This window comes from Anomalospiza imberbis, unplaced genomic scaffold, assembly GCF_031753505.1.
Source record: "Anomalospiza imberbis isolate Cuckoo-Finch-1a 21T00152 unplaced genomic scaffold, ASM3175350v1 scaffold_82, whole genome shotgun sequence".
Lineage (NCBI taxonomy): Eukaryota > Metazoa > Chordata > Aves > Passeriformes > Viduidae > Anomalospiza > Anomalospiza imberbis.
The window spans coordinates 119,410-139,223 of NW_027100436.1; the positions used below are offsets into that span (position 1 = coordinate 119,410).

Here is a 19,814-nt window from a genome sequence, read left to right on the forward strand (position 1 = left end):
TGAGCCCCTAGCCAATAGGAGAGCGTGGCGGGGGCGTGGCTTTTCTGAGGGGGCCGGCTGGCGAGCGCGGGAGCCCTCAGTCTGCGAGGGGCCGGCGGAGGGAGCGTAAGCAGAGGTAGTAGTGAGGAAATCGGGGCTGTGGGGGCAGGGGGCTCTGTGTGCGCGTGACTTCCTATCGCGACATGGCGCCCGATCGCGATCCCGACCCGCGTTCCCCCCGTCGCCGCCAGCCGCGGGCGCTCGGGGTTTTAGCGGTGTCGCAGAGCAGCGGCGGCTCCTTCTTCACCCGGCGGGGCTGAGGTGGCCTCGGGGCTCCGCCGGATTTCGGGGGGTCGCACAAACGCTCCGGGCCGGGCCCGGGAGTGAACCGGATGTCCCGGTCCCATCCCGGTTCCGTCCCGCTTCCGTCCCCGTCCCGTTCTCACTACGCTTCTCTCCCCTCAGGCGGAGCCGCCAGCGGGAAGCGCCTTCCGGAGGATCTCCGCTGTGTACTTCGCATTTTTTGGCTTTTTTTTTTTAATTAACTTAAAACTTTTAAATGTTTTTGGCATTTTAAAGTTTTAAACTTTTTTAACTTTATTTTGTTGATCAGGTTTCCGCTTCAAAAAACTGTTTTCGCATCTTCAGTTATTTGTTCGATTTTTAAAAATGAGCTTTCGGAAGTTTTTTGCCAAATTTGCGGGGCTTTTGCCTCAGGGTTCCCCCCTCAGGATTTGCCCCCCCCCCACCACCACCACGTGTTCTCCCTCCCCTTTAACGTTACCTGAACATGAAATTCGTTAAAATAAAAAACTAAAACCTTTTTGACAAGGTTTACCTCCTAATTGTAGCTTTTAATCGGTTTTACACTTTCCCCCCCCCCCCTTTTTCCACCATCATTCCCTGAAAACGCGCCACCGAAATGACCGATATTATTCCTTTATTTTCTATTTTTTATTTTTCGCTTTCCTACGTTCCGCCCTTTCCGGGGGGTTTGTGCTTTTCATTTCAAATTTCTGTTTTGCCGGGGTTGGGTTTTTTTTTTACCCTTGAAATTACTTTAACACGTTTATTTTATTGACCGCTGGAGTAAACACTGTTTCACTGCTGAATAGAGCTAAAAGTTGTTTATTTAAATGTATTTTAAATAAAAACGCGGCCGCTCTGAGCCGATCCTTGCCGAGAGGGTAAGGGGAAATCTATAAGTTGTTTATTTAAATATATTTTAAATAAAAACGTGGCCGCTCTGAGCCGATCCTTACCGTGAGGCGGTCACGAGGGGCGGAGGAAGAGGCGGGGCCAAGAAGCGGCGGGAAGATGGAGGAGCGTGGCGTCGCCTTAAAAAGGAACGCGGCCCCGCCCTCACGGGGGTGGGGTTTAGCCTCAAATGGCAGCGATGGGGCGTGGCGTCGCCTTAAAAGGGCAAAGAGGGGCGGGGCTGTGGCTCCCGTTGTGGGGGGACGGCCGTTTCCCGCACGCGGCCGCAGCCAATGGGAGCTCGGCCGGCCGGAAGAGAAGGCGGGAAAAGGCGGAAGTGGGCGTGGCCCGGTGCTGTCATGGCGGCGCCCGGGGAGGAGGCGGCGGCGGCAGAGGGCGGCGGGGAGGGGGAGGGGGAGGGGGGCGACGAGGAGGCGCTGAAGCGGCTGGAGGTGGGGGAGGGGCGGGGAACACACAGCACCCTGCCCCCCGGGGCGGGGGAGGTGGGGTTTGGGGGGATCTGAGGGGGCGGGACCCCCGTGAGGGAGGGGGGAGGGGCTTCGTGAGTGGGGTGGGGGAGGGGAGTTTTGGGTGGGGAGGAGAATTCGGGGGAGGGGTAGTGAGGAGCCTTCATGGGGGGCGGGGCCGTTTTTTTGTTTTCTTTTTTTTCCCCCCAGGGGTTTTAGGGTGATTCTGGGTGATTTTGGTTCCCTTTTCAGAGATTTTGGTGATTTTAAGTTATTTTTCCGTGATTTTCGGTGGTGTTGGGTACTTCTTCAATGATTTTTGGTGGTTTTGGGTCATTTTTCAATGATTTTGGGTGATTTTGGGTTATTTTGCAATTATTTTGGGTGATTTAGGGTCCTTCTTTAATGATTTTAGGTTACTTTGGGTTGTTACGGGCCATTTTTCGATGATTTTGGGGTGATTTTGTGTTCGTTTTTAGATTAATTTAGTTCATTTTGGGCTGATCCATGCTGATTTGGGGTGGCTTTGGGTCATTTTTCTGGGATTTTGGGTCATTTTGGGTTATTTCACAATGATTTTGGGTTATTTCACATTTTTAGGTTATGTTTCGATGATTTTGGGCTATTTTGGGCTTCTTTAGGTTATTTTTCAGGGATTTTGGGTAACTTTGGGCTGATCCATTCTGATTTTGGGGTGATTTGGGGTTATTTTCAAAGATTTTGGGTTGTTTTGGGTGACTTTTTTGATTTTGGGTGATTTTGGGTGATTTTGGGTCATTTTTCAATGATTTTGGATCATTTTGGGCTATTTTAGGTTACTTTTCAGGGATTTTGGGTCATTTTCCTGTGATTCTGGCTCGTTTTGGGCCGATCCGTGCCGACTCCGTTTCTCTCTGCCCGTCTCCTCCCCCAGGCCCTGGTGACGCAGCTCTATCGCTTCCGGGACACGCTGCCCGCCCGCGACCCCGCCCGCGACCCTGCTGACCCCGCCCGTGACCCCGCTGACCCCGCCCGTGACCCCGCTGACCCCGCCCGTGACCCCGCTGACCCCGCCCGTGACCCCGCTGACCCGGCCCACAGCCAGGGTGATGCCCTGGTGGCCGAGATGGAGCGCACGCTGCGCCTGATGGAGCAGATCCAGGGTGAGGGCGTGGCCGGGGCGTGGCAGGGGTGGGGCCTGGTGGAGCAGATCCAGGGTGAGGGCGTGGCCGGGGCGTGGCCTGCTGGAGCAGATCCAGGGTGAGGGCGTGGCAGGGGCGTGGCCTGCTGGAGCAGATCCAGGGTGAGGGCGTGGCCGGGGCGTGGCAGGGGCCTGCTGGAGCAGATCCAGGGTGAGGGCGTGGCCGGGGCGTGGCAGGGGCCTGCTGGAGCAGATCCAGGGTGAGGGCGTGGCCGGGGCGTGGCAGGGGCGTGGCCTGCTGGAGCAGATCCAGGGTGAGGGCATGGCCGGGGTGTGGCAGGGGCGTGGCCTGCTGGAGCAGATCCAGGGTGAGGGCGTGGCAGGGGCATGGCAGGGGCCTGCTGGAGCAGATCCAGGGTGAGGGCGTGGCCGGGGCGTGGCCCCCGTCGCCTCGCCCCGCCCCCCGCTGACACCCTCCCCTCTCCCCGCAGTGTCCCCCGAGGGGCGCGGCCGCGCGCTGGTTCTGCGGGCGCGCGCGCTGGGCGTGGCCCCCGAGGCGGGCGGGGCGCGGGCGGAGCAGGCACTGGGCCACGCCCTGAAGCTGGACCCCGCCCTGGGCGTGGCCTGGCGGCAGCTGGGCGAGCAGCGCTGGCGCCGCGGCGACCTCCGGGGCGCCCGCGAGGCCTTCGGGGGGGCCCTGCAGCAGGTGGGGGCGGGGCGTGGGGGTGGGGGGACGCCGGGGGGATCCCGGGTCCCTGGGGGGATTTTGGGAGTCATTTGGGGTCACCGGGGGGGGGTTTAGGATAATTTGGGGTCATTTGGGGTAATTTGGGTTCACTGGGCGGTCCTGGGGGGATGGGGAGGGGTCACTGGGGATTTTTTGGGTGTTTTTTGGGTGTTTTCTGGTGTTCTTTGGGGTGCCCGGATGATTTTTGGGGTTTTTCTGGGTGGATTTCCGCATCCCTGGGGGGTTTTGGGGTTTTTTTTGGGTGGTTTTTGGTGATTTTTTGGGTTTGTTTTGGGTGGTTTTGGTTGGTTTTCTCTGGGGGTTTTTTTTTGTATTTTTGGGGTTTTTGGGGTCCCCGACCCCCCGCTGTGTCCCCTCCCCCCGGACCTGCTCTCCATGGGTGCCTTTGGGTGGTTTTTGGGTGGATTTTTGGTGGTTTTCGATGGTTTTGGGGTGTTTTTTTTATTTTTGGGGCGGTTTTCGGCGGTTTTGGGTTTTTTTAAATTTTTGCAGGTTTTGGGTGTTTTTGGGGTGTTTTTGGGGTCTCTGACCCGCTGTCCCCTCCCGCAGGGCGAGGACCCCGAGGCGCGCCGCCTGCTCTCCATGGCCCTGCGTGCGCAGGGGGCGGGGCCGGGGCCGCGGGGGGAGGGGCCCGGCTCCGGGGGGGCGGGGCCGGGCCCGGGGGGCGTGGCCCTTCGCGAGAGCCTGGCGCAGGCGGAGGCGGCCGTCAGGTGCGACCCGCGGGACGGCCGCTCCTGGTGTGAGTGCACCTGGGCAGGTGTGGGGGGCGGAGCTGGGCGGGGCTCAGGTGGGCGTGGCAGGGGTTAGGGCGGGGCTGGGCAGGGATCAGTTGGGCGAGGCAGGGGCTAGGGCGGGGCTGGGCGGGGCTCAGGTGGGCGTGGTAGGGGCTCAGGTGTATATCCAGTGTACCCAGGCGTGTCTCAGGTGTGTCTCAGGTGTGTTTGGGGGGTGTCAGGTGGGGTCAGGGAGGGGCTCACGTGCGTGTGGGAGGGGCCCAGGTGTGTTGCTCAGGTGTGTTTGGAGGGGCTCAGGTGGGTGTGGTAGGGGCTCAGGTGTATATCCGGTGTACCCAGGCGTGTCTCAGGTGTGTCTCAGGTGTGTTTGGGGGGTGTCAGGTGGGGTCAGGGAGGGGCTCAGGTGTGGGAGGGGCCCAGGTGTGTTGCCCAGGTGTGCCCAGGTGTGTTTGGAGGGACTCAGGTGGGTGTGGGAGGGGCCCAGGTGTGTGTCTGCTGTACTCAGGCGTGTCTCAGGTGTTCCCAGGTGTGTCTCAGGTGTGTTTGAGGGGCTCAGTTGGGGCCGGGGAGGGGCTCACGTGGGTGTGGGAGGGGCTCAGGTGTGGGAGGGGCCCAGGTGTGTTGCCCAGGTGTGCCCCTCCCTTGCAGACGTGCTGGGCAACGCCCACGTGTCGCTGTTCTTCGCGGGGGGGCAGAGCCCCGGCAGCGCCCGGCGCGCGCTCGCGGCCTACGCCCAGGCGGTGAGGGGCGGGGCCAACCCGGGGGGCGGGGCCAACCCGGGGGGCGGGGCCGCACGTGGAGGGGGCGGGACCATGCCCTATTTGTCAGCCCCGGGCTGGGGAGGGGCTTTGCGGGCGTGGCCGCGCGATTGGGTGGAGCTGGGGGCGCTGTTCGTACGTAGGGGGTGTGGCTATGCTAATGAACTTGGGAGGGGACATGGCCAGGCCATATAAGGCACTGTAGATGGGGGGGCGTGGTCACGGTGGTGGGCGTGGATAAGAGGCGTGGCCACGCCATATAAGGCAATTTATATTTTGGGGGGCGTGGTCACACCGGGGGGCGTGGCAACACCCAATAAGGCGCTTTTCCTGCCAGTAGCATTTTGGGCGGGACACGGGCGTGGCTCCGAGGGGTGTGGCCACTCCATATAAGGAAAGCAAGGTCTCCCCGCCCCGCGGGGGGTCCCGGGCCCCACCCCCACCGTCCCCTCCCCCCTCCAGGAACGCGTGGACCCCGCAGCCGCCGCCAACCCCGACCTCCACCTGAACCGCGCCACGGTGAGCGGGGGCGTGGCCGGGGGGGGAAAGGTGGCTCAAGTGTGTGCTCAGGTGTGTGTCAGGTGTCCCCAGGTGTGTCTCAGGTGTGTGTCAGGTGTCCCCAGGTGTGTCTCAGGTGTACCTAGGTGTGTGCTCAGGTGAGTGCCCAGGTGTTTACCCAGGTGTGTGCCCAGGTGTCTATCAGGTGTGTGCTCAGGTTAGTGCCCAGGTGTGTGCCCAGGTGTGTGCTAAGGTGTGGCTCAGGTGTACCTGGGGTGTGTCCAGGTGTGCCCAGGTGTCTCAGGTATGTGCCCAGGTGTGTGCCCAGGTGTGGCTCAGGTGTACCTCAGGTGTGTCCAGGTGTGTGTCCAGGTGTCCGGGGGGGGCGTGGCCGGCCCCTCCCCCTTCCGGCTGACCAATCGGGGCCGCCCGCCCGCAGCTGCTGCAGTTCCTGGAGCGGTTCCAGGGGGCGCTGGAGGGGCTGAGCCGCGCGGCCGAGCTGGCGCCGGGCTGGGACGAGCCGCGGCGGCGGCACCGGGGCCTGCTCGAGTTCCTGAGCCGCCTCTGCGCGCTCCTGGAGAGCAGGGTACGCGCTGGGACGCGCTGGGACGGACGGGAGTTCCTGCTGGCCACCGGGGCATGGACCGGGACAGACTGGGAGGGACTGGGAGGGGACTGGGAGGGGACTGGAGTTACTGCAGAACAGCAGGGTGGGGACTGGGGGCACTGGGAGGGGACTGGGAGGGACTGGGGGGGAATTGGGGTGGAATTGGGGTGGACTGGGAGGGGACTGGGACAGACAGGGAGGGGAGTGGAGGGGACTGGGATGGACGGGGATCAAACTGGGAGTGACTGGGACAGACTGGGAGGAGATTGGGCAGAACTGGGGCAGACTGGTAAGGACTGGGAGGGGCCTGGGGTGGACTGGGACAGACTGGGAGGGGACTGGGAGGATGCGGAAGGACTGGGCGCGGTGGGTGTGTCCCGCTGACCCCGCCCCCGGCCCCACCCCCAGGGGAAGCTGCGCGGGAAGCGGCGGCGGGGCGTGGCCGGGCCGGTGCCCCTCCCCCTGCTGGGCCCGCTGGGCGGGGCCGGGGGCCCGCGCCCCACCCCCATCACCGCGCTCCGCCCCGGGCCCAACCCCCAGCGCGTGGTGCTGGGCAGGGTCCTGTTCAGCCTGGCCCCGCCCGGGGGCGTGCCCTAGTGAGCGGGACTGGGGGCACTGGGGGGGACTGGGAGGGACTGGGGGCACTGGGGGGGACTGGGGAGGGAGTGGGGGGGACTGGGATGGGAGTGGGGGGACTGGGAGGGCACTGGCAGGAATTGGGATGGGAGTGGGAGGGATTGGGGGGGACTGGGGGGGCACTGGGGGGGACTGGGGAGGGACTGGGGGGGACTGGGATGGGAGTGGGGGGACTGGGAGGGCACTGGGGGGGACTGGGGGCACTGGGGGGGACTGGGAGGGCACTGGGGGGGACTGGGGGCACTGGGGGGGACTGGGCAGGGAGTGGGGGGGACTGGGATGGGAGTGGGAGTGGATTGGGAGGGACTGGGATGGGAGTGGGAGGGAGTGAGGTGGAACTGGGGGGACTGGCAGGGATTGGGATGGGAGTGGGAGGGACTGGGGGGGGAGCGGAATGGGAGGGGAAGGGACTGGGAGGGAAGAGGGGGGATTGGGAAGAAACTGGGGGGAGTGGGGGAACTGGGAGGGACTGGGAGGAACTGGGGGGAGTGGGAGGGAACTGGGCGGGGACCGGGAGGGACTGGGGGATACTGGGAAGGACTGGGGGATACTGGGAGGGACTGGTGGAGAATTCGGAGGGAACTGGGAGGGACTGGGGGATACTGGGGGGGAGCGGGGCAGACGTGGGCAGTGCCCCGCGCTGACCCCGCCCACGGTGACGTCACGCAGCACGGTGGGGCTGCAGGACGGGGGCGGGGCCGTGGCCGCGGTGACCGTGTACAACGCCACGCCCACCTGGGGCGTGACCGTGGGCGACGCCCTGGGCGTGGCCGAGCCCGAGCTGAGCCAGCACCTGCACCAGCACCAGGGCCAGGTGAGCTGGTTTGGACTGGTCCGTACTGGCCTGCACTGGTCCATACTGGTCTGCAATGGTTCACACTGATCCACACCAGTTCACACCGGTCCCAAACTGGTCCATACTGGTTTCCCCTCCTCCACAGACCTTCTCCTTCCTGGGGCTCCGCGTCTCCTCCCCCCTCTCCCTCGTGGTCAACGGGCGCCGCCCCCCCGGCTCCGCCCTGGCTCCGCCCCGCCTGGCGCTGTCCAATCCCAGCGCGCCGCCACCGCAGGAGGCCCCGCCCACCGCAGCGCGTTGACCACGCCCACCCCGCCCCGGGGGCCGGGGCGGATTTGGGGCAATAAACGGAAATTTTGGGAATCCAGACTCAGGGTCGTGACCTCAGCAGGGGCAGGGCACGGGGCAGCCATATTGGATTGTGACATGTGGAGTCAGCCATCTTGGATTGAAGCACCTGGGCGCAGCCATATTGAACTGCACCACGTGGAGGCTGCCATCTTGGATTGCGACATATGGCGGTGGCCATCTTGGGTGGGGCATACAAAGGCAGCCATATTGGATTGGAACATATGGGGGCTGTCATCTTGGGCTGGGTCATGGCGGCCGCCATATTGGATTGTGGCACATGGGGGCCGCCATCTTGGGTGAGGCATGGCCATAGCCATGCCGGGCGTGTCCCGCCCCTCACCCCCCCCAGGGACGCCCCTCCCCCCTCAGCCGCGCGTACAAACATCCGTCCTTTAATCGTCATCTCGAGGTATCAAAATTAACGGGGGGGGGCGGGGCTTGGGGGTGTGGGGCGGGGCCGTGTGGGGGGGCGGGGCACAGGAGAAGGGGGCGGGGGAACCGAACTACGGAGGGTGCCGGGGGGGGAGGGGCCACGACAGCACGAGCACGGTGGGGGGTGGGGTGGGGGCGGGGCCAGCGGGGGCAGGGGCGGGGCTCAGGGCTCGTCCTCGCCGTTGGCGCTGTCCCGGTCGTCCTCCCCCTCCTCCGCCTCCTTCTCGTCCCCCTTCAGCGACTCCAGCTGGCAGTGGGGGAGGGGCACCGTGTCAGGGGGGGGAGGGGCAGGGCGGGGCTGCCCCTCCCCCCGCACCCTTCCCTGCCCCGCCCACACTGGGAGAGGGTTTGGGGGTACTGGGAGGGCACTGGTCTGTACTGGGAGGGCACTGGGGGAGAGACTCGGGGCACTGGTCTGTACTGGGAGGGCACTGGTCTGTACTGGGAGAGCACTGGGGGAGAGACTTGGGGCACTGGTCTGTACTGGGAGGGCACTGGTCTGTACTGGGAGGGCACTGGGGGAGAGACTCGGGGCACTGGTCTGTACTGGGAGGGCACTGGTCTGTACTGGGAGAGCACTGGGGGAGAGACTTGGGGCACTGGTCTGTACCGGTGCGTACTGGGGGGTCACTGGTCTGCACTGGGGGTCACTGGTCAGCACTGGGGGTCACTGGTCTGCACTGGGGGTCACTGGTCTGCACTGGGGGTCACTGGTCTGCACTGGGGGGGTCACTGGTCTGCACTGGGGGTCACTGGTCAGCACTGGGGGTCACTGGTCAGCACTGGGGGTCACTGGTCAGCACTGGGGGTCACTGGTCTGCACTGGGGGGTCTGCACTGGGGGTCACTGGTCTGCACTGGGGGTCACTGGTCAGCACTGGGGGTCACTGGTCTGCACTGGGGGTCACTGGTCAGCACTGGGGGTCACTGGTCAGCACTGGGGGTCACTGGTCTGCACTGGGGGGTCTGCACTGGGGGTCACTGGTCTGCACTGGGGGGGTCACTGGTCTGCACTGGGGGTCACTGGTCAGCACTGGGGGTCACTGGTCTGCACTGGGGGTCACTGGTCTGCACTGGGGGGTCTGCACTGGGGGTCACTGGTCAGCACTGGGGGGTCTGCACTGGGGGGGTCACTGGTCTGCACTGGGGGTCACTGGTCAGCACTGGGGGTCACTGGTCTGCACTGGGGGGTCTGCACTGGGGGTCACTGGTCTGCACTGGGGGTCACTGGTCTGCACTGGGGGTCACTGGTCTGCACTGGGGGGTCTGCACTGGGGGTCACTGGGAGGACACCGAGCGGTTACTGGTCTGTACCGGTCCGTACTGGTTACTGGTCTGTACTGGTGCGTACTGGGCTCCCACCTGCTCGTCCCCCCTCTCCTCGGCCTCGTCGTCGTCCAGCAGGTCGCCCTCCTCGGCCGAGTCCTCGTTGCCGCCCTCGGCCTTGGCGCCGCCCGCCTCGTCCTTCTTGGAGCCGCTACTGCCCTGCTCCTCCTCGGCCTTGTCGCTCTTGGCCTCTGGTTCGGGGCGGAAAACAGGGATTTGGGGCAAAAAACTGCCGTTTGGGGGGAAAAACGAGGGTGTGGGGAAAGAAAGGGGGATTTGGGCGGAAAAAATGGGGATTTGGGGCAAAAAGCAGCCGTTTGGAGCAAAAAATGGCCGTTTGGGGGGAAAAATGGTAGTTTGGGGAAAGAAATGGGATTTGGGGGAAAAAATGGGGATTTGGGGCAAAAAGCAGCCGTTTGGAGCAAAAAATGGCCGTTTGGGGGGAAAAATGGTAGTTTGGGGAAAGAAATGGGATTTGGGGGAAAAAATGGGGATTTGGGGCAAAAAGCAGCCGTTTGGAGCAAAAAATGGCTGTTTGCAGGGAAAAACGGTATTTGGGGAAAGAAACGGGATTTGGGGGAAAATCCGGGGGTCCCGTCCCATATCCAGGGGTCTCGTCCCCACTCCGGGGGTCCTGTCCCATATCCGGGGGTCCCATCCCATATCCAGGGGTCCCGTCCCGTGTCCGGGGGTCCCATCCCATATCCGGGGGTCCCATCCCATATCCAGGGGTCCCGTCCCCACTCCGGGGGTCCCGTCCTGTGTCCAGGGGTCCCATCCCATATCCAGGGGTCCCGTCCCCACTCCGGGGGTCCCGTCCTGTGTCCAGGGGTCCCATCCCATATCCAGGGGTCCCGTGTCCGGGGGTCCCATCCCCACTCCGGGGGTCCCATCCCCACTCCGGGGGTCCCGTGCCGGCGCCCGGCGCTCACTCTGCTCGCGCTCCAGCCGCTCCAGGCTCTCCAGCAGCGCGTCCACCTTGGCCTTGATCTGCCCCAGCTCCTTCTTGATGCTCTGCAGGTCGTCCCCTTTCACTGCGGAACCGCCCCGAAAACGCGTTGGGCCGGGGCCATGCCGCCGGCGGCCATCTTGGGCGGGGGCATGGGGGCGGCCATCTTGGATTGGGGACTGCCATGTTGGACTGGGGACGGCCACGTTGGGATGGGAAATGGGGGCTGCCATCTTGGATTGGGGAGTGCCATGTTGGATTGGGGACGTCCATGTTGGGATGGGAAATGGGGGCGGCCATCTTGGACTGGGGAGTGCCATGTTGGATTGGGGACTGCCATGTTAGACTAGGACATGGTGGTTGCCATGCTGGACTGAGGACATGGAGGATGCCATACTGGATTGGGGGCTGCCATGTTGGATTGGAGACTACCATACTGGATTGGGATATTGGGGCACCATGTTGGATTTGGGACTGCCATATTGGAACAGGCTATGGGAGCAGCCATATTGGATTGGGTGCTGCCATACTGGATTGGGTGTCGCCATATTGGAACGGGCCATGGGAGCAGCCATATTAGATTGGGTGCTGCCATACTGGATTGGGTGTCGCCATATTGGAACGGGCCATGGGACCAGCCATATTGGACTGGGTGCCGCCATATTGGACTGGGCTATGACACGACCCATACGGGCTGAACCACAGCACCAGCACCCCCCGCCAGCGGCCATACTTAGGCGTGGCCAGCGCCGCAGTGGGCGCGCCCACCCCGCCCCCCCCCCCATCCCCCCGCGCTCTCCGTACGTTTTCCCGACTTGGAGGAGGAGCCGCGCTGGCCGGACTTGCTGTTGAAGCTCTTGCCGCGCCGGGAGGTGTTGCCGGAGACGCGCTGGCGCTTGGAGGGCACCACGGCGCGGGCGATGGGGGGCGGGGGCGGCACGCGGGCGGGGTAGCTGTACATCCTGCGGGCGGGGAGCAAACTGGGATGGACTGGGAGCGCCGGGAGGGGCCGGCCGGGGGTGGGGGGATGGGGGAGGGGGGGGGTGGGGTCCCTAACCCGCTCTGAACTGGTTTATACTGGTACCGGTCATAGTAATCCCGCTGGAAGTCGTAGTCCAGGTCAAACGATGACCTGGGGGAGTGGGGGGGTGCAGGAAGTGAGATCCAAAAAACCCCAAGAACCCCCCGGGATCCCCAAAAAAAACTCCCGGGATCCCCAAAGAAACGCCCCCAGGATCCCCCAAAAAAAAACCTCCTAGGAACCCCAAAAAAACCCCCTCGGGATCCCCAAAAAAAACCCCCTCGGGATCCCCCAAAAAAAACCTCCCAGGATCCTCCAAAAAACCCCCGGAATCCCCCCAAAAAAACCTACCAGGATCCCCCAAAAACCCCCCCCCCAGGATCCTCCAAAAAAACCCCCGGAATCCCCCCAAAAAACCCCCCAGGATCCCCAAAAAAATCCCCCAAAATCCCCAAAAACAACTCCTAGGATCCCCCCCAAAAAACCCCCCAGGAGCCCCCAAAATCCCCAAAAAACACCTCCCAGGATCCCACCCCAAAAAAAAACCCCGGGATCCCGAAACCCCCCCCCAGGATCCCCAAAAAAACCCCTCTGGGATCCCCCCAAAAAACCCCCATGGGATCCCCCCAAAAAAACTCACAGGATCCCCCAAAAAAACTCACAGAATCCCCTAAAAAAAACCTTGGGGGTCCCCATGGTAAAAAACCAAAAATCCCCCCAACCCCCCTCCCCTCAAACCTCCCCAAATCCTACCTGGTCCCCCAAAAAACACCCCAAAATTTCCCCTCGGAGCCCACCCCAAAAACCCCCCAGGACACCCCAAAAATGGTCCCAGGACACCCCAACCTCTCCCCAGACACCCCAAAAACCCCCCAGGACACCCCAACCCCCCCCCCAGACATCCCAAAAACCCCACAGGACACCCCCCAATCCCCCCCAGGACACCCCAAAAACTGTCCCAGGACACCCCAACCCCTCCACCAGGACACCCCAAATCTCCTCCCAGGACACCCCAAAAGCCCCACCCAGGGAACCCCAAACCCCCCCAGGACACCCCAAAAGCCCCCCCAGGATGCCCCAAATCCCCCCAGGACACCCCAAAATTAGTCCCAGGGAACCCCAAACCCCCCCAGTACACCCCAAAAGCCCCCCCAGGATGCCCCAAACCCCCCCCAGTACACTCCAAAAATGGTCCCAGGGAACCCCAAAACCCCCAGGACACCCCAAAAGCCCCCCCAGGATGCCCCAAAAGCCTCCCCAGGATGCCCCAAACCCCCCCAGGACACCCCAACAATGGTCCCAGGGAACCCCAAACCCCCCCAGGATGCTCCAAAAGCCCCACCAGGACACCCCAAGTCCCCCCCAGGACACCCCAAAAATGGTCCCAGGGAACCCCAAAACCCCCAGGACACTCCAAAAGCCCCCCCAGGATGCCCCAAAAGCCCCCCCAAGACACCCCAAGTCCCCCCCAGGACACCCCAAAAATGGTCCCAGGGAACCCCAAACCCCCCCAGGACGCCCCAAACCCCCGGAGCCCCCCGGGTCCCCACCTGACGAGGGGGGACGGTGACGGGGGGGCGGGTACTGACCCGTACATCTCGGCCGCCGAGCGCTTCACCCCCGCCTTGCCCCGGTTCACCTTGGGCTCGGCCGCCAGGTTGATGTCTGCGGGTCACAGCGGCGGCTCGGGGGGGCTCGGGGCAGCTCGGGGGGGCTTAGGGGCTGGTTTGGGGGGGTTTGGGGCAACTTGGGGGGTGCTTGGGGCAACTTGGGGGGGTTTGGGGCAACTTGGGGGGGGTTGGCGGCAACTTCGGGGGGTCAGGAGCAATTTGGGAGGGCTTAGGGGCTGGTTTGGGGCAACTTGGGGGGGCTTAGGGGCTGGTTTGGGGCAGCTCGCGGGGGCTTAGGGGCTGGTTTGGGGGGTTTGGGGCAATTTGGGGGGGTTGACGGCAACTTTGGGGGGTCAGGGGCAACTTGGGAGGGCTTAGGGGCTGGTTTGGGGCAACTTGGGGGGTGCTTGGGGCAACTTGGGGGGTTTGGGGCCAGTTTGGGGCAACTTGGGGGGTGCTCGGGGCAACTTCGGGGGGTTTGGGGCAATTTGGGGGGGTTGGCGGTAACTTCGGGGGGTCAGGAGCAACTTGGGAGGGCTTGGGGCTGGTTTGGGGCAACTTGGGGGGGGTTTGGGGCAACTTGGGGGGGGGATTGGGGCCAGGTTAGGTGTTTTGGGCAACTTGGGGCCAGTTTGGGATTGGTTTGGGCCAGTATGGGGGGTTTGGGGCAACTTGGGAGGGTTTGGGGCAACTTGTGGGGGGTTGAGGCTGGTTTGGGGAGGTTCTCACCCCAGGAGGGTCCAAAAACGGGGAGAAAAGTCCCGAAAATGGCTCACAACGAGCCCAGAATGACCAGAAGTGACCCCAGAAACGACCAAAAACTGACCACAAAGTGACCCCCAAATGACCCCGAAGTGACCATCAATGACCCCAAACTTGACCTCCAAGTGACCAGCACTGACCCCAGGGGATGACCACCCCAAAATGGCCACCAAATTCCCCAAAATGACCCAAACTGGCCACCAACCACCCCAGATGACCCCAGGTGAGGTCACCTGGAACCCGCCCGGTGAGCACTGACCCCTCTGGAACCCCAGAATGACCACGGCTGACCACCAGAGCTGTGCAGTGACCACAGACTCACCCGGAGTCCACAACACCTCCAAAAACCACCAAAACCACCCCAAAATGGCCACCAACCTCCACGGCTGACCGTGAGTGACCACGGTCACCTCCATGACCACCTGGAGTTCAGAACACCTCCAAAACTGACCAAAATGAACCTAAAACCACCCAAAACGGCTACCGGCCTCCACGGCTGACCACGAGTGACCATGGCCACCACCATGACCACCTGCCTGACCGTCACTGCCCCACCCAGGTGTGGGGCTCCTCCTGCCCCGCCCCCCAGACTCCAAAACACCTCCAAGAACCTCACTCAAAGTGACCACGAGTGACCAGCAATGACCATGAGTGACCATGGTCACCTCCCTGACCACCTCCCCGACCATCACTGCCTCACCCAAGCGCGAGGCTCCTCCTGTCCTCCACCCCCAGACCCCTAAACACCTCAACAACCAAACTCAGAGTGACCACGAGTGACCAGCAAAGACCAAGAATGACCACCAATGACCATGGCCACCTGCCTGACCACCTGTGTGACCATCGCTGCCCTACTCAAGCACGAGGCTCCTCCGTCCTCCCCTCCCAGACTCCAAAACACCTCCCAGAACCCCTCCCAGCCCGACCCCCGCGGTCGCGGCCGGTGGCACGCACCTAGCACCTGGCCGGCGATCATGCGGCCGTCCTCGCCGGCCACGGCGGCGCGGGCGTTGCGCTCGTTGACGTACTGCACGAAGGCGAAGCCCTTGTGCACGGAGCAGCCGACGATCTTGCCGTACTTGGCGAAGATGGCCTCCACGTCGCTCTTCTTCACCACCAGCGTGTTGAGGTTGCCAATGAAGACGCGCGAGTTGAGCGACCGCGGGTCCGTCTTGTTGGTCACGTTGCTGGCCATGGCTGCCGGGGAGGGGGGACGGGCGTGGCCTGGGGGGTGGGGGAGGGGTGGTCAGTGCGGGGGTGGGGTGGGGTGGGGTGGGGGAGGTTCTGGAGGAGGGTGGGGAGGGCAAGGGCGGGTGGGAACAGCCGAGAAGCTGCAGGAACCACCCAAAACCACCAGAAACCACCCAAAAACCTCCAGAAACCATCCAAAAACTTCCAGAAACTGCCCAAAAACACGGAAAAACACCCAAAAATCACCCAAAACCACTGCAAAAACACCCCAAACCCTCAGAAAACCACCCAAAACCTTCCAGAAACCGCCCAAAAAACACCCAAAACCAGCAAAAACCACCCAAAAACACAAAAAAAAAACCCCAAAAACCTCCAAAACTCTCCAAAAACACCCAAAACCCCCCAAAAACCTCCAAAAACCACCCAAAAACCCCAAAACCACCCAAAAACCTTCAAAAAGAACCCAAAATTCTCCAAAACCCTCCAAAATCCTCCAAAAACCACCCAAAACCCTCCAAAAAACCTCCAAAATTGTCCAAAAACACCCAAAACCCCCCAAAAACCTGAAAACCCCGCCCAAAAGCGCCAAAATCGTCCAAAACCCCAAAAGCGCCCCAAACCCCTCGGGAACGCCGGAAGGCTCCAGATCCCCCTGGGACCCCCCCTGGAGCCTTCCCCCGCCCCCCAATTAGCATCTGATTAGCATAAACAGCACCTAATGGCCAAACCCACCCGCCCTGATTAGCATCTGATTAGCATAAACAGCACCTAATGGCCAAACCCACCAGCCCTGATTAGCATCTAATTAGCACAAACAGCACCTAATGGCCAAACCCACCAGCCCTGATTAGCATCTGATTAGCATAAACAGCACCTAATGGCCAAACCCACCAGCCCTGATTAGCATCTGATTAGCATAAACAGCACCCAATGACCAAACCCACCAGCCTGCAATTAGCATCTAATTTGCATAAACAGCACCTGAGGCCAACCCAACAGACCCAATTAACATCTAATTAGCATAATGGCACCCAAGACCAAACCTAGCAGTCCCAATTAGCATCGAATTTGCATAAACAGCACCTGAGGCCAACTCCAGAAGCCCCAATTAGCATCTAATTAGCATAAATGGAATGCGAGGCCAACCCCAGCAGCCTCAATCCCTGTCATTAACGCACCTCGTTAATGAACGCTGTTCATCAGCACCACTCCTCATTAATTACAGTAATTATCCGGCCCTTGTTAACGATCAGCCCCCACAGAATTGCTACTTATCCCCCCTCGCGCCAATGAATACTAATTAAATACGCTGCCCGTTAATTAAGGGCATAATTAGCATAAAACCAGTAGCTCCAATTAGCACCTTGGGTGTTCTTTGACCTCTGTTAATGAGCTAATTATGCTAATGAGCACTGTAGCACCGAATCATTACTTGCAATGCCTAATTAACATCCCTAATCAGCACAAATACCCTAACAAGAGATTAATTATGCAAACAAGCACTGTACTAATTATGCTAACGAACACAATTAACACCAAATTGTTACTCACAATGCCTAATTAATGCCCCCAAATTAGCACTAATTCCTTAACAAGGGGTTAATTATGCTAATAGACATTGTATTACCTATGCTAATGAGAACTGCAACACCCACAGCTACTTACAATGCCCAATTAACATCCCTAATTAGCACCAATTTCTTAATGAGGGGTTAACTGCCCAAACCAGCATTACATAAATTATGCTAACGCTCACTGTAACACCCTGTCATTACTCACAGTGCCTAATTAAAGTCCGTAATTGTTGCAAATTCCTTAACGAGGGGTTAATTATGCTAACAAGCATTCTAATTATGCTAATGAGCTCCATAACACCCAATCACTACTCAAAACATCTAATTAACACCCCTAATAAGTACAAATTCCCTAACGAGGGGTTAATTATGCTAATGAGCATTGTACTAATTATGCTAATGAGCTCTGCAAGACCCAACCATTACTCAAAAAACCTAATCAGCATCCCTAATTAGCATAAATTTCATAAGAGGAGGTTAATAATGCTAAAGAACATTGTACAAATTATGCTAATGAGCACTGTAACACCCCATCATTACTCACAATGCCTAATTAATGTCCCTAATTAGTACAAGTTCCCTAACGATGGGTTAATTATGCTGAAGACCGTGGCACTAATTATGCTAATGAGCTCCGCAATACCCAATCATTACTCAAAATGCCTAATTAGCGTCCCTAATTGGCACCGAGCCCTAATGACTCCCCTCTGGCCAGCTGCAATTAGCGCTAATTTGCATGCAAGCGATGCTCCGCCTCTTACCGTGGGGGGAGGGGCGTCCGTGGGTCGGCGGCGGCGATGGGGGAGGGGCGGGAGGGGGTGGGGCTTGAGGGGAGGGGGCGTGGCCAAAACGGAGGAGGGGGGCGGGGCTTCGGTGGCAAAGGGGGCGGGGCTGGGCCGAAGAGGCCGGGAAAAAATGAAAAATAAAAAATTAAAAAAAAAAAAAATTAGAAAAATAAAAAAATCGGGAAAGTTGCTTTATTTATTAAAAAAAAACAATTAAAAATAATTAAAAAAAAATAATCTGAACCCCTCAAACCCCGGAAAATGGGGGGGGAGGGGTGGGGGGAGGGGCCGGGCCCCGCCCCCTCCTGCTCTGTTCTGGGCCATTTTGGGCCGTTTTGGGCCATTTTGGGGCCGTTTTGGGCAGTTTTGGGGCCGGGGTGGGGGAGGGGCCATGGTGGGAAAACCGGGCTGTGTGGGGGAGGGGCTTGGGGGCGTGGCTTGGGGGCAAGGGGAGGGGCAAAACCCGCATCGCTTTCTGTTGTTTATTTTTGGTTTTTTGGCTTTTTTTTGGGTGAGGGGAGGGGAGGAGTCCAAGGCGTCGCGTGGGGGGAGGGGGAGAGAGACAGAGAAAGGTGTGGGGGGAGGGGAAAAAAAAAAAAAAAAAAAAAAAAAAAAAAAAAAAAAAAAAAAAACAAAAAAAAAAAAAAAAAATAAAAAAAAAAAGCAGGAAAACGTTCGGAACTTACGGTCCGCGCGCCGGCTCAAAAAAATCGCGCTGTGGACAAAAAAGAGACAAAAAAAAGGCAAATTGGGGGGGCGGGGGGCGGGGCCAGCGGGGGGAGGGGCGGCCCCTCCCCCGCCCCCCCCCTCGCGCCGCGCGCTCAGGCCCCTCCCCCATCAGCGCCCCTCCCCCGACCGCCGCGAGCCCCCCTCGGCTCCTTCTCCCCCATCGGATTTTTGGGGTTTTTCTTTTTTTGGGGTAAAAACCTCCGAAATTCGGCCCAAAAGGGGCAGCGGGGAGGGGTGAGGGGGAGAGGGGGTGGGGGAGGGGGTGGGGTGGGGGAGGGGCCGGTCCGGGTGCGCCTCCTGGGCCCTGCGGAAGGAGAGAAGGTTGAGCGACCCCTCCCCCCCCCCCACCCCGGCCCCTCCCCCGCCACCGCGGACACGCCCCCGACCCGAAATTTTGGAGACATGGAGAATTTGGGGGGGGGGGGGGTTGACCTCAAATTTGGGGGCTTTGACCCCGAATCTGGGGGGTTTGGCCCCGAATTTGGGGAGAAATGGAGAACTTGGGGGGGGGGGTTGACCCAATTTTTGGGGGTTTGACCCCGAATTGGGGGGAAATGGAGAATTTGTGGAGTTTGTCCCTGAAATTGGGGAATTTGGGAGAAATGAAGAATTTGAGGGTTTGTCCCCGAATTTAAGTGGTTTGACCCCGAATTTGGGGGGGATTGTGGCCACACTCGGGTTTCACTGCCCGGAATTCCCCCCTGCCCTTCCACAGCCCCAGATTTGGGGACAAAAAGGGAAATTGGGAGTTCTGAGCTTCAATAAAAGCAGGAGGGGGAGGACAGGGATGGGAATTTGAGGGGGAATGGGGATTCTGGGAGCTGGCCCCGAAAACGGGGAGAAATCCCGAGAAAATGCAGAGTTTGGGGAGAAAAGGGGGGAAATGAGATGGGAGTCCTTGGAGCTCAGAGAGAACAGGGAGAATTCGGGATCAACCCCAAAAACCCACCTGGAACCACTCCAAAAGTAGCCAAAAACCTCAAAAACTCTCAAAAAACCACCTGGAACCACCCCAAAACCCCTAAAAACCACCTGGGAACCACCCCAGAAATAAACAAAAACTCTCAAAAACTCACAAAAAACCACCTGGAACCACCCAAAACCCCTGAAAAACACCAGAAACCTCTGGAATCACCCAAAACAGCCCTGGAATCACCTCAAAAACAGTCAGAAACCTCTAAAACTCCCCAAAAACACCTGGAACCACCCCAAAAATAACAAAATACTTCCTAAACTCACCAAAACCCACCTGGAATCACCCAAAAACCCCTAAAAATCACTAAACCCACCTGGAGCAACCCAAAACCCCCTAAAACACCAAAAACCTCCGGAACCACCCCAGAAATCACTAAAATCCCCCAGAAATGCCACAACGCGCCCGGCACCCCCAGGCCGGTGCGGGGACCAGGACAAAGCCGGGCTCGGGCTCCCGAAATTGGAGGGGGAAAAGGACAAAACTCCATAAATCCGCCGGGAACGGAGAAATTCGGGAATTGGGCCGCCAAGGCGGCGGGGAGCGAACCCCGCAGTTTCTAATTAAGCTTT

General features: G+C 60.3%; 2 protein-coding genes across 5 annotated transcripts; one reads left to right on the forward strand and one right to left on the reverse strand.

The window, feature by feature from the left end:
• Positions 1-1,360: 1,360 nt before the first annotated feature.
• On the forward strand, positions 1,361-7,856 carry TTC5 (tetratricopeptide repeat domain 5). Its single transcript, XM_068179281.1, has 9 exons — positions 1,361-1,628; positions 3,255-3,469; positions 4,061-4,250; positions 4,894-4,985; positions 5,466-5,522; positions 5,941-6,087; positions 6,517-6,704; positions 7,414-7,558; positions 7,686-7,856. The coding sequence occupies exons 1-9, from the start codon at positions 1,367-1,369 to the stop codon at positions 7,839-7,841; spliced, it is 1,452 nt and encodes a 483-aa protein (XP_068035382.1). The 5' UTR covers positions 1,361-1,366; the 3' UTR covers positions 7,842-7,856.
• A 557-nt stretch (positions 7,857-8,413) lies between these two features.
• Positions 8,414-15,207, reverse strand: HNRNPC (heterogeneous nuclear ribonucleoprotein C). 4 transcript variants are annotated; one of them, XM_068179272.1, is made up of 7 exons: positions 14,945-15,207; positions 13,169-13,283; positions 11,682-11,729; positions 11,402-11,559; positions 10,581-10,682; positions 9,685-9,839; positions 8,414-8,570 (listed from the first exon to the last, which is right to left on the reverse strand). In XM_068179272.1, the coding sequence occupies exons 1-7, from the start codon at positions 15,183-15,185 to the stop codon at positions 8,487-8,489; spliced, it is 903 nt and encodes a 300-aa protein (XP_068035373.1). In that variant the 5' UTR covers positions 15,186-15,207; the 3' UTR covers positions 8,414-8,486. The 4 variants fall into 4 exon arrangements, with proteins under 4 accessions (XP_068035373.1, XP_068035375.1, XP_068035374.1 ...); XM_068179274.1 differs by having other exon boundaries at positions 13,208-13,283; positions 14,945-15,206; XM_068179273.1 differs by having other exon boundaries at positions 11,655-11,729; positions 13,208-13,283; positions 14,945-15,206.
• Positions 15,208-19,814: the final 4,607 nt, after the last annotated feature.

Coding starts and splice junctions, on each gene's coding strand:
- HNRNPC (XM_068179271.1), bottom strand. CDS start 15,185: ATGGCCAGCAACGTGACCAACAAGACGGACCCGCGGTCGCTCAACTCG. Junction 11,730..13,168: donor TCACCGTCCCCCCTCGTCAG/GTGGGGACCCGG, acceptor CCACTCCCCCAG/GTCATCGTTTGACCTGGACT. Junction 8,571..9,684: donor AGGAGAGGGGGGACGAGCAG/GTGGGAGCCCAG, acceptor CCCCACTGCCAG/CTGGAGTCGCTGAAGGGGGA.
- TTC5 (XM_068179281.1), top strand. CDS start 1,367: ATGGCAGCGATGGGGCGTGGCGTCGCCTTAAAAGGGCAAAGAGGGGCG. Junction 3,470..4,060: donor TCGGGGGGGCCCTGCAGCAG/GTGGGGGCGGGG, acceptor CCCCTCCCGCAG/GGCGAGGACCCCGAGGCGCG. Junction 6,088..6,516: donor GCGCGCTCCTGGAGAGCAGG/GTACGCGCTGGG, acceptor CCCCACCCCCAG/GGGAAGCTGCGCGGGAAGCG.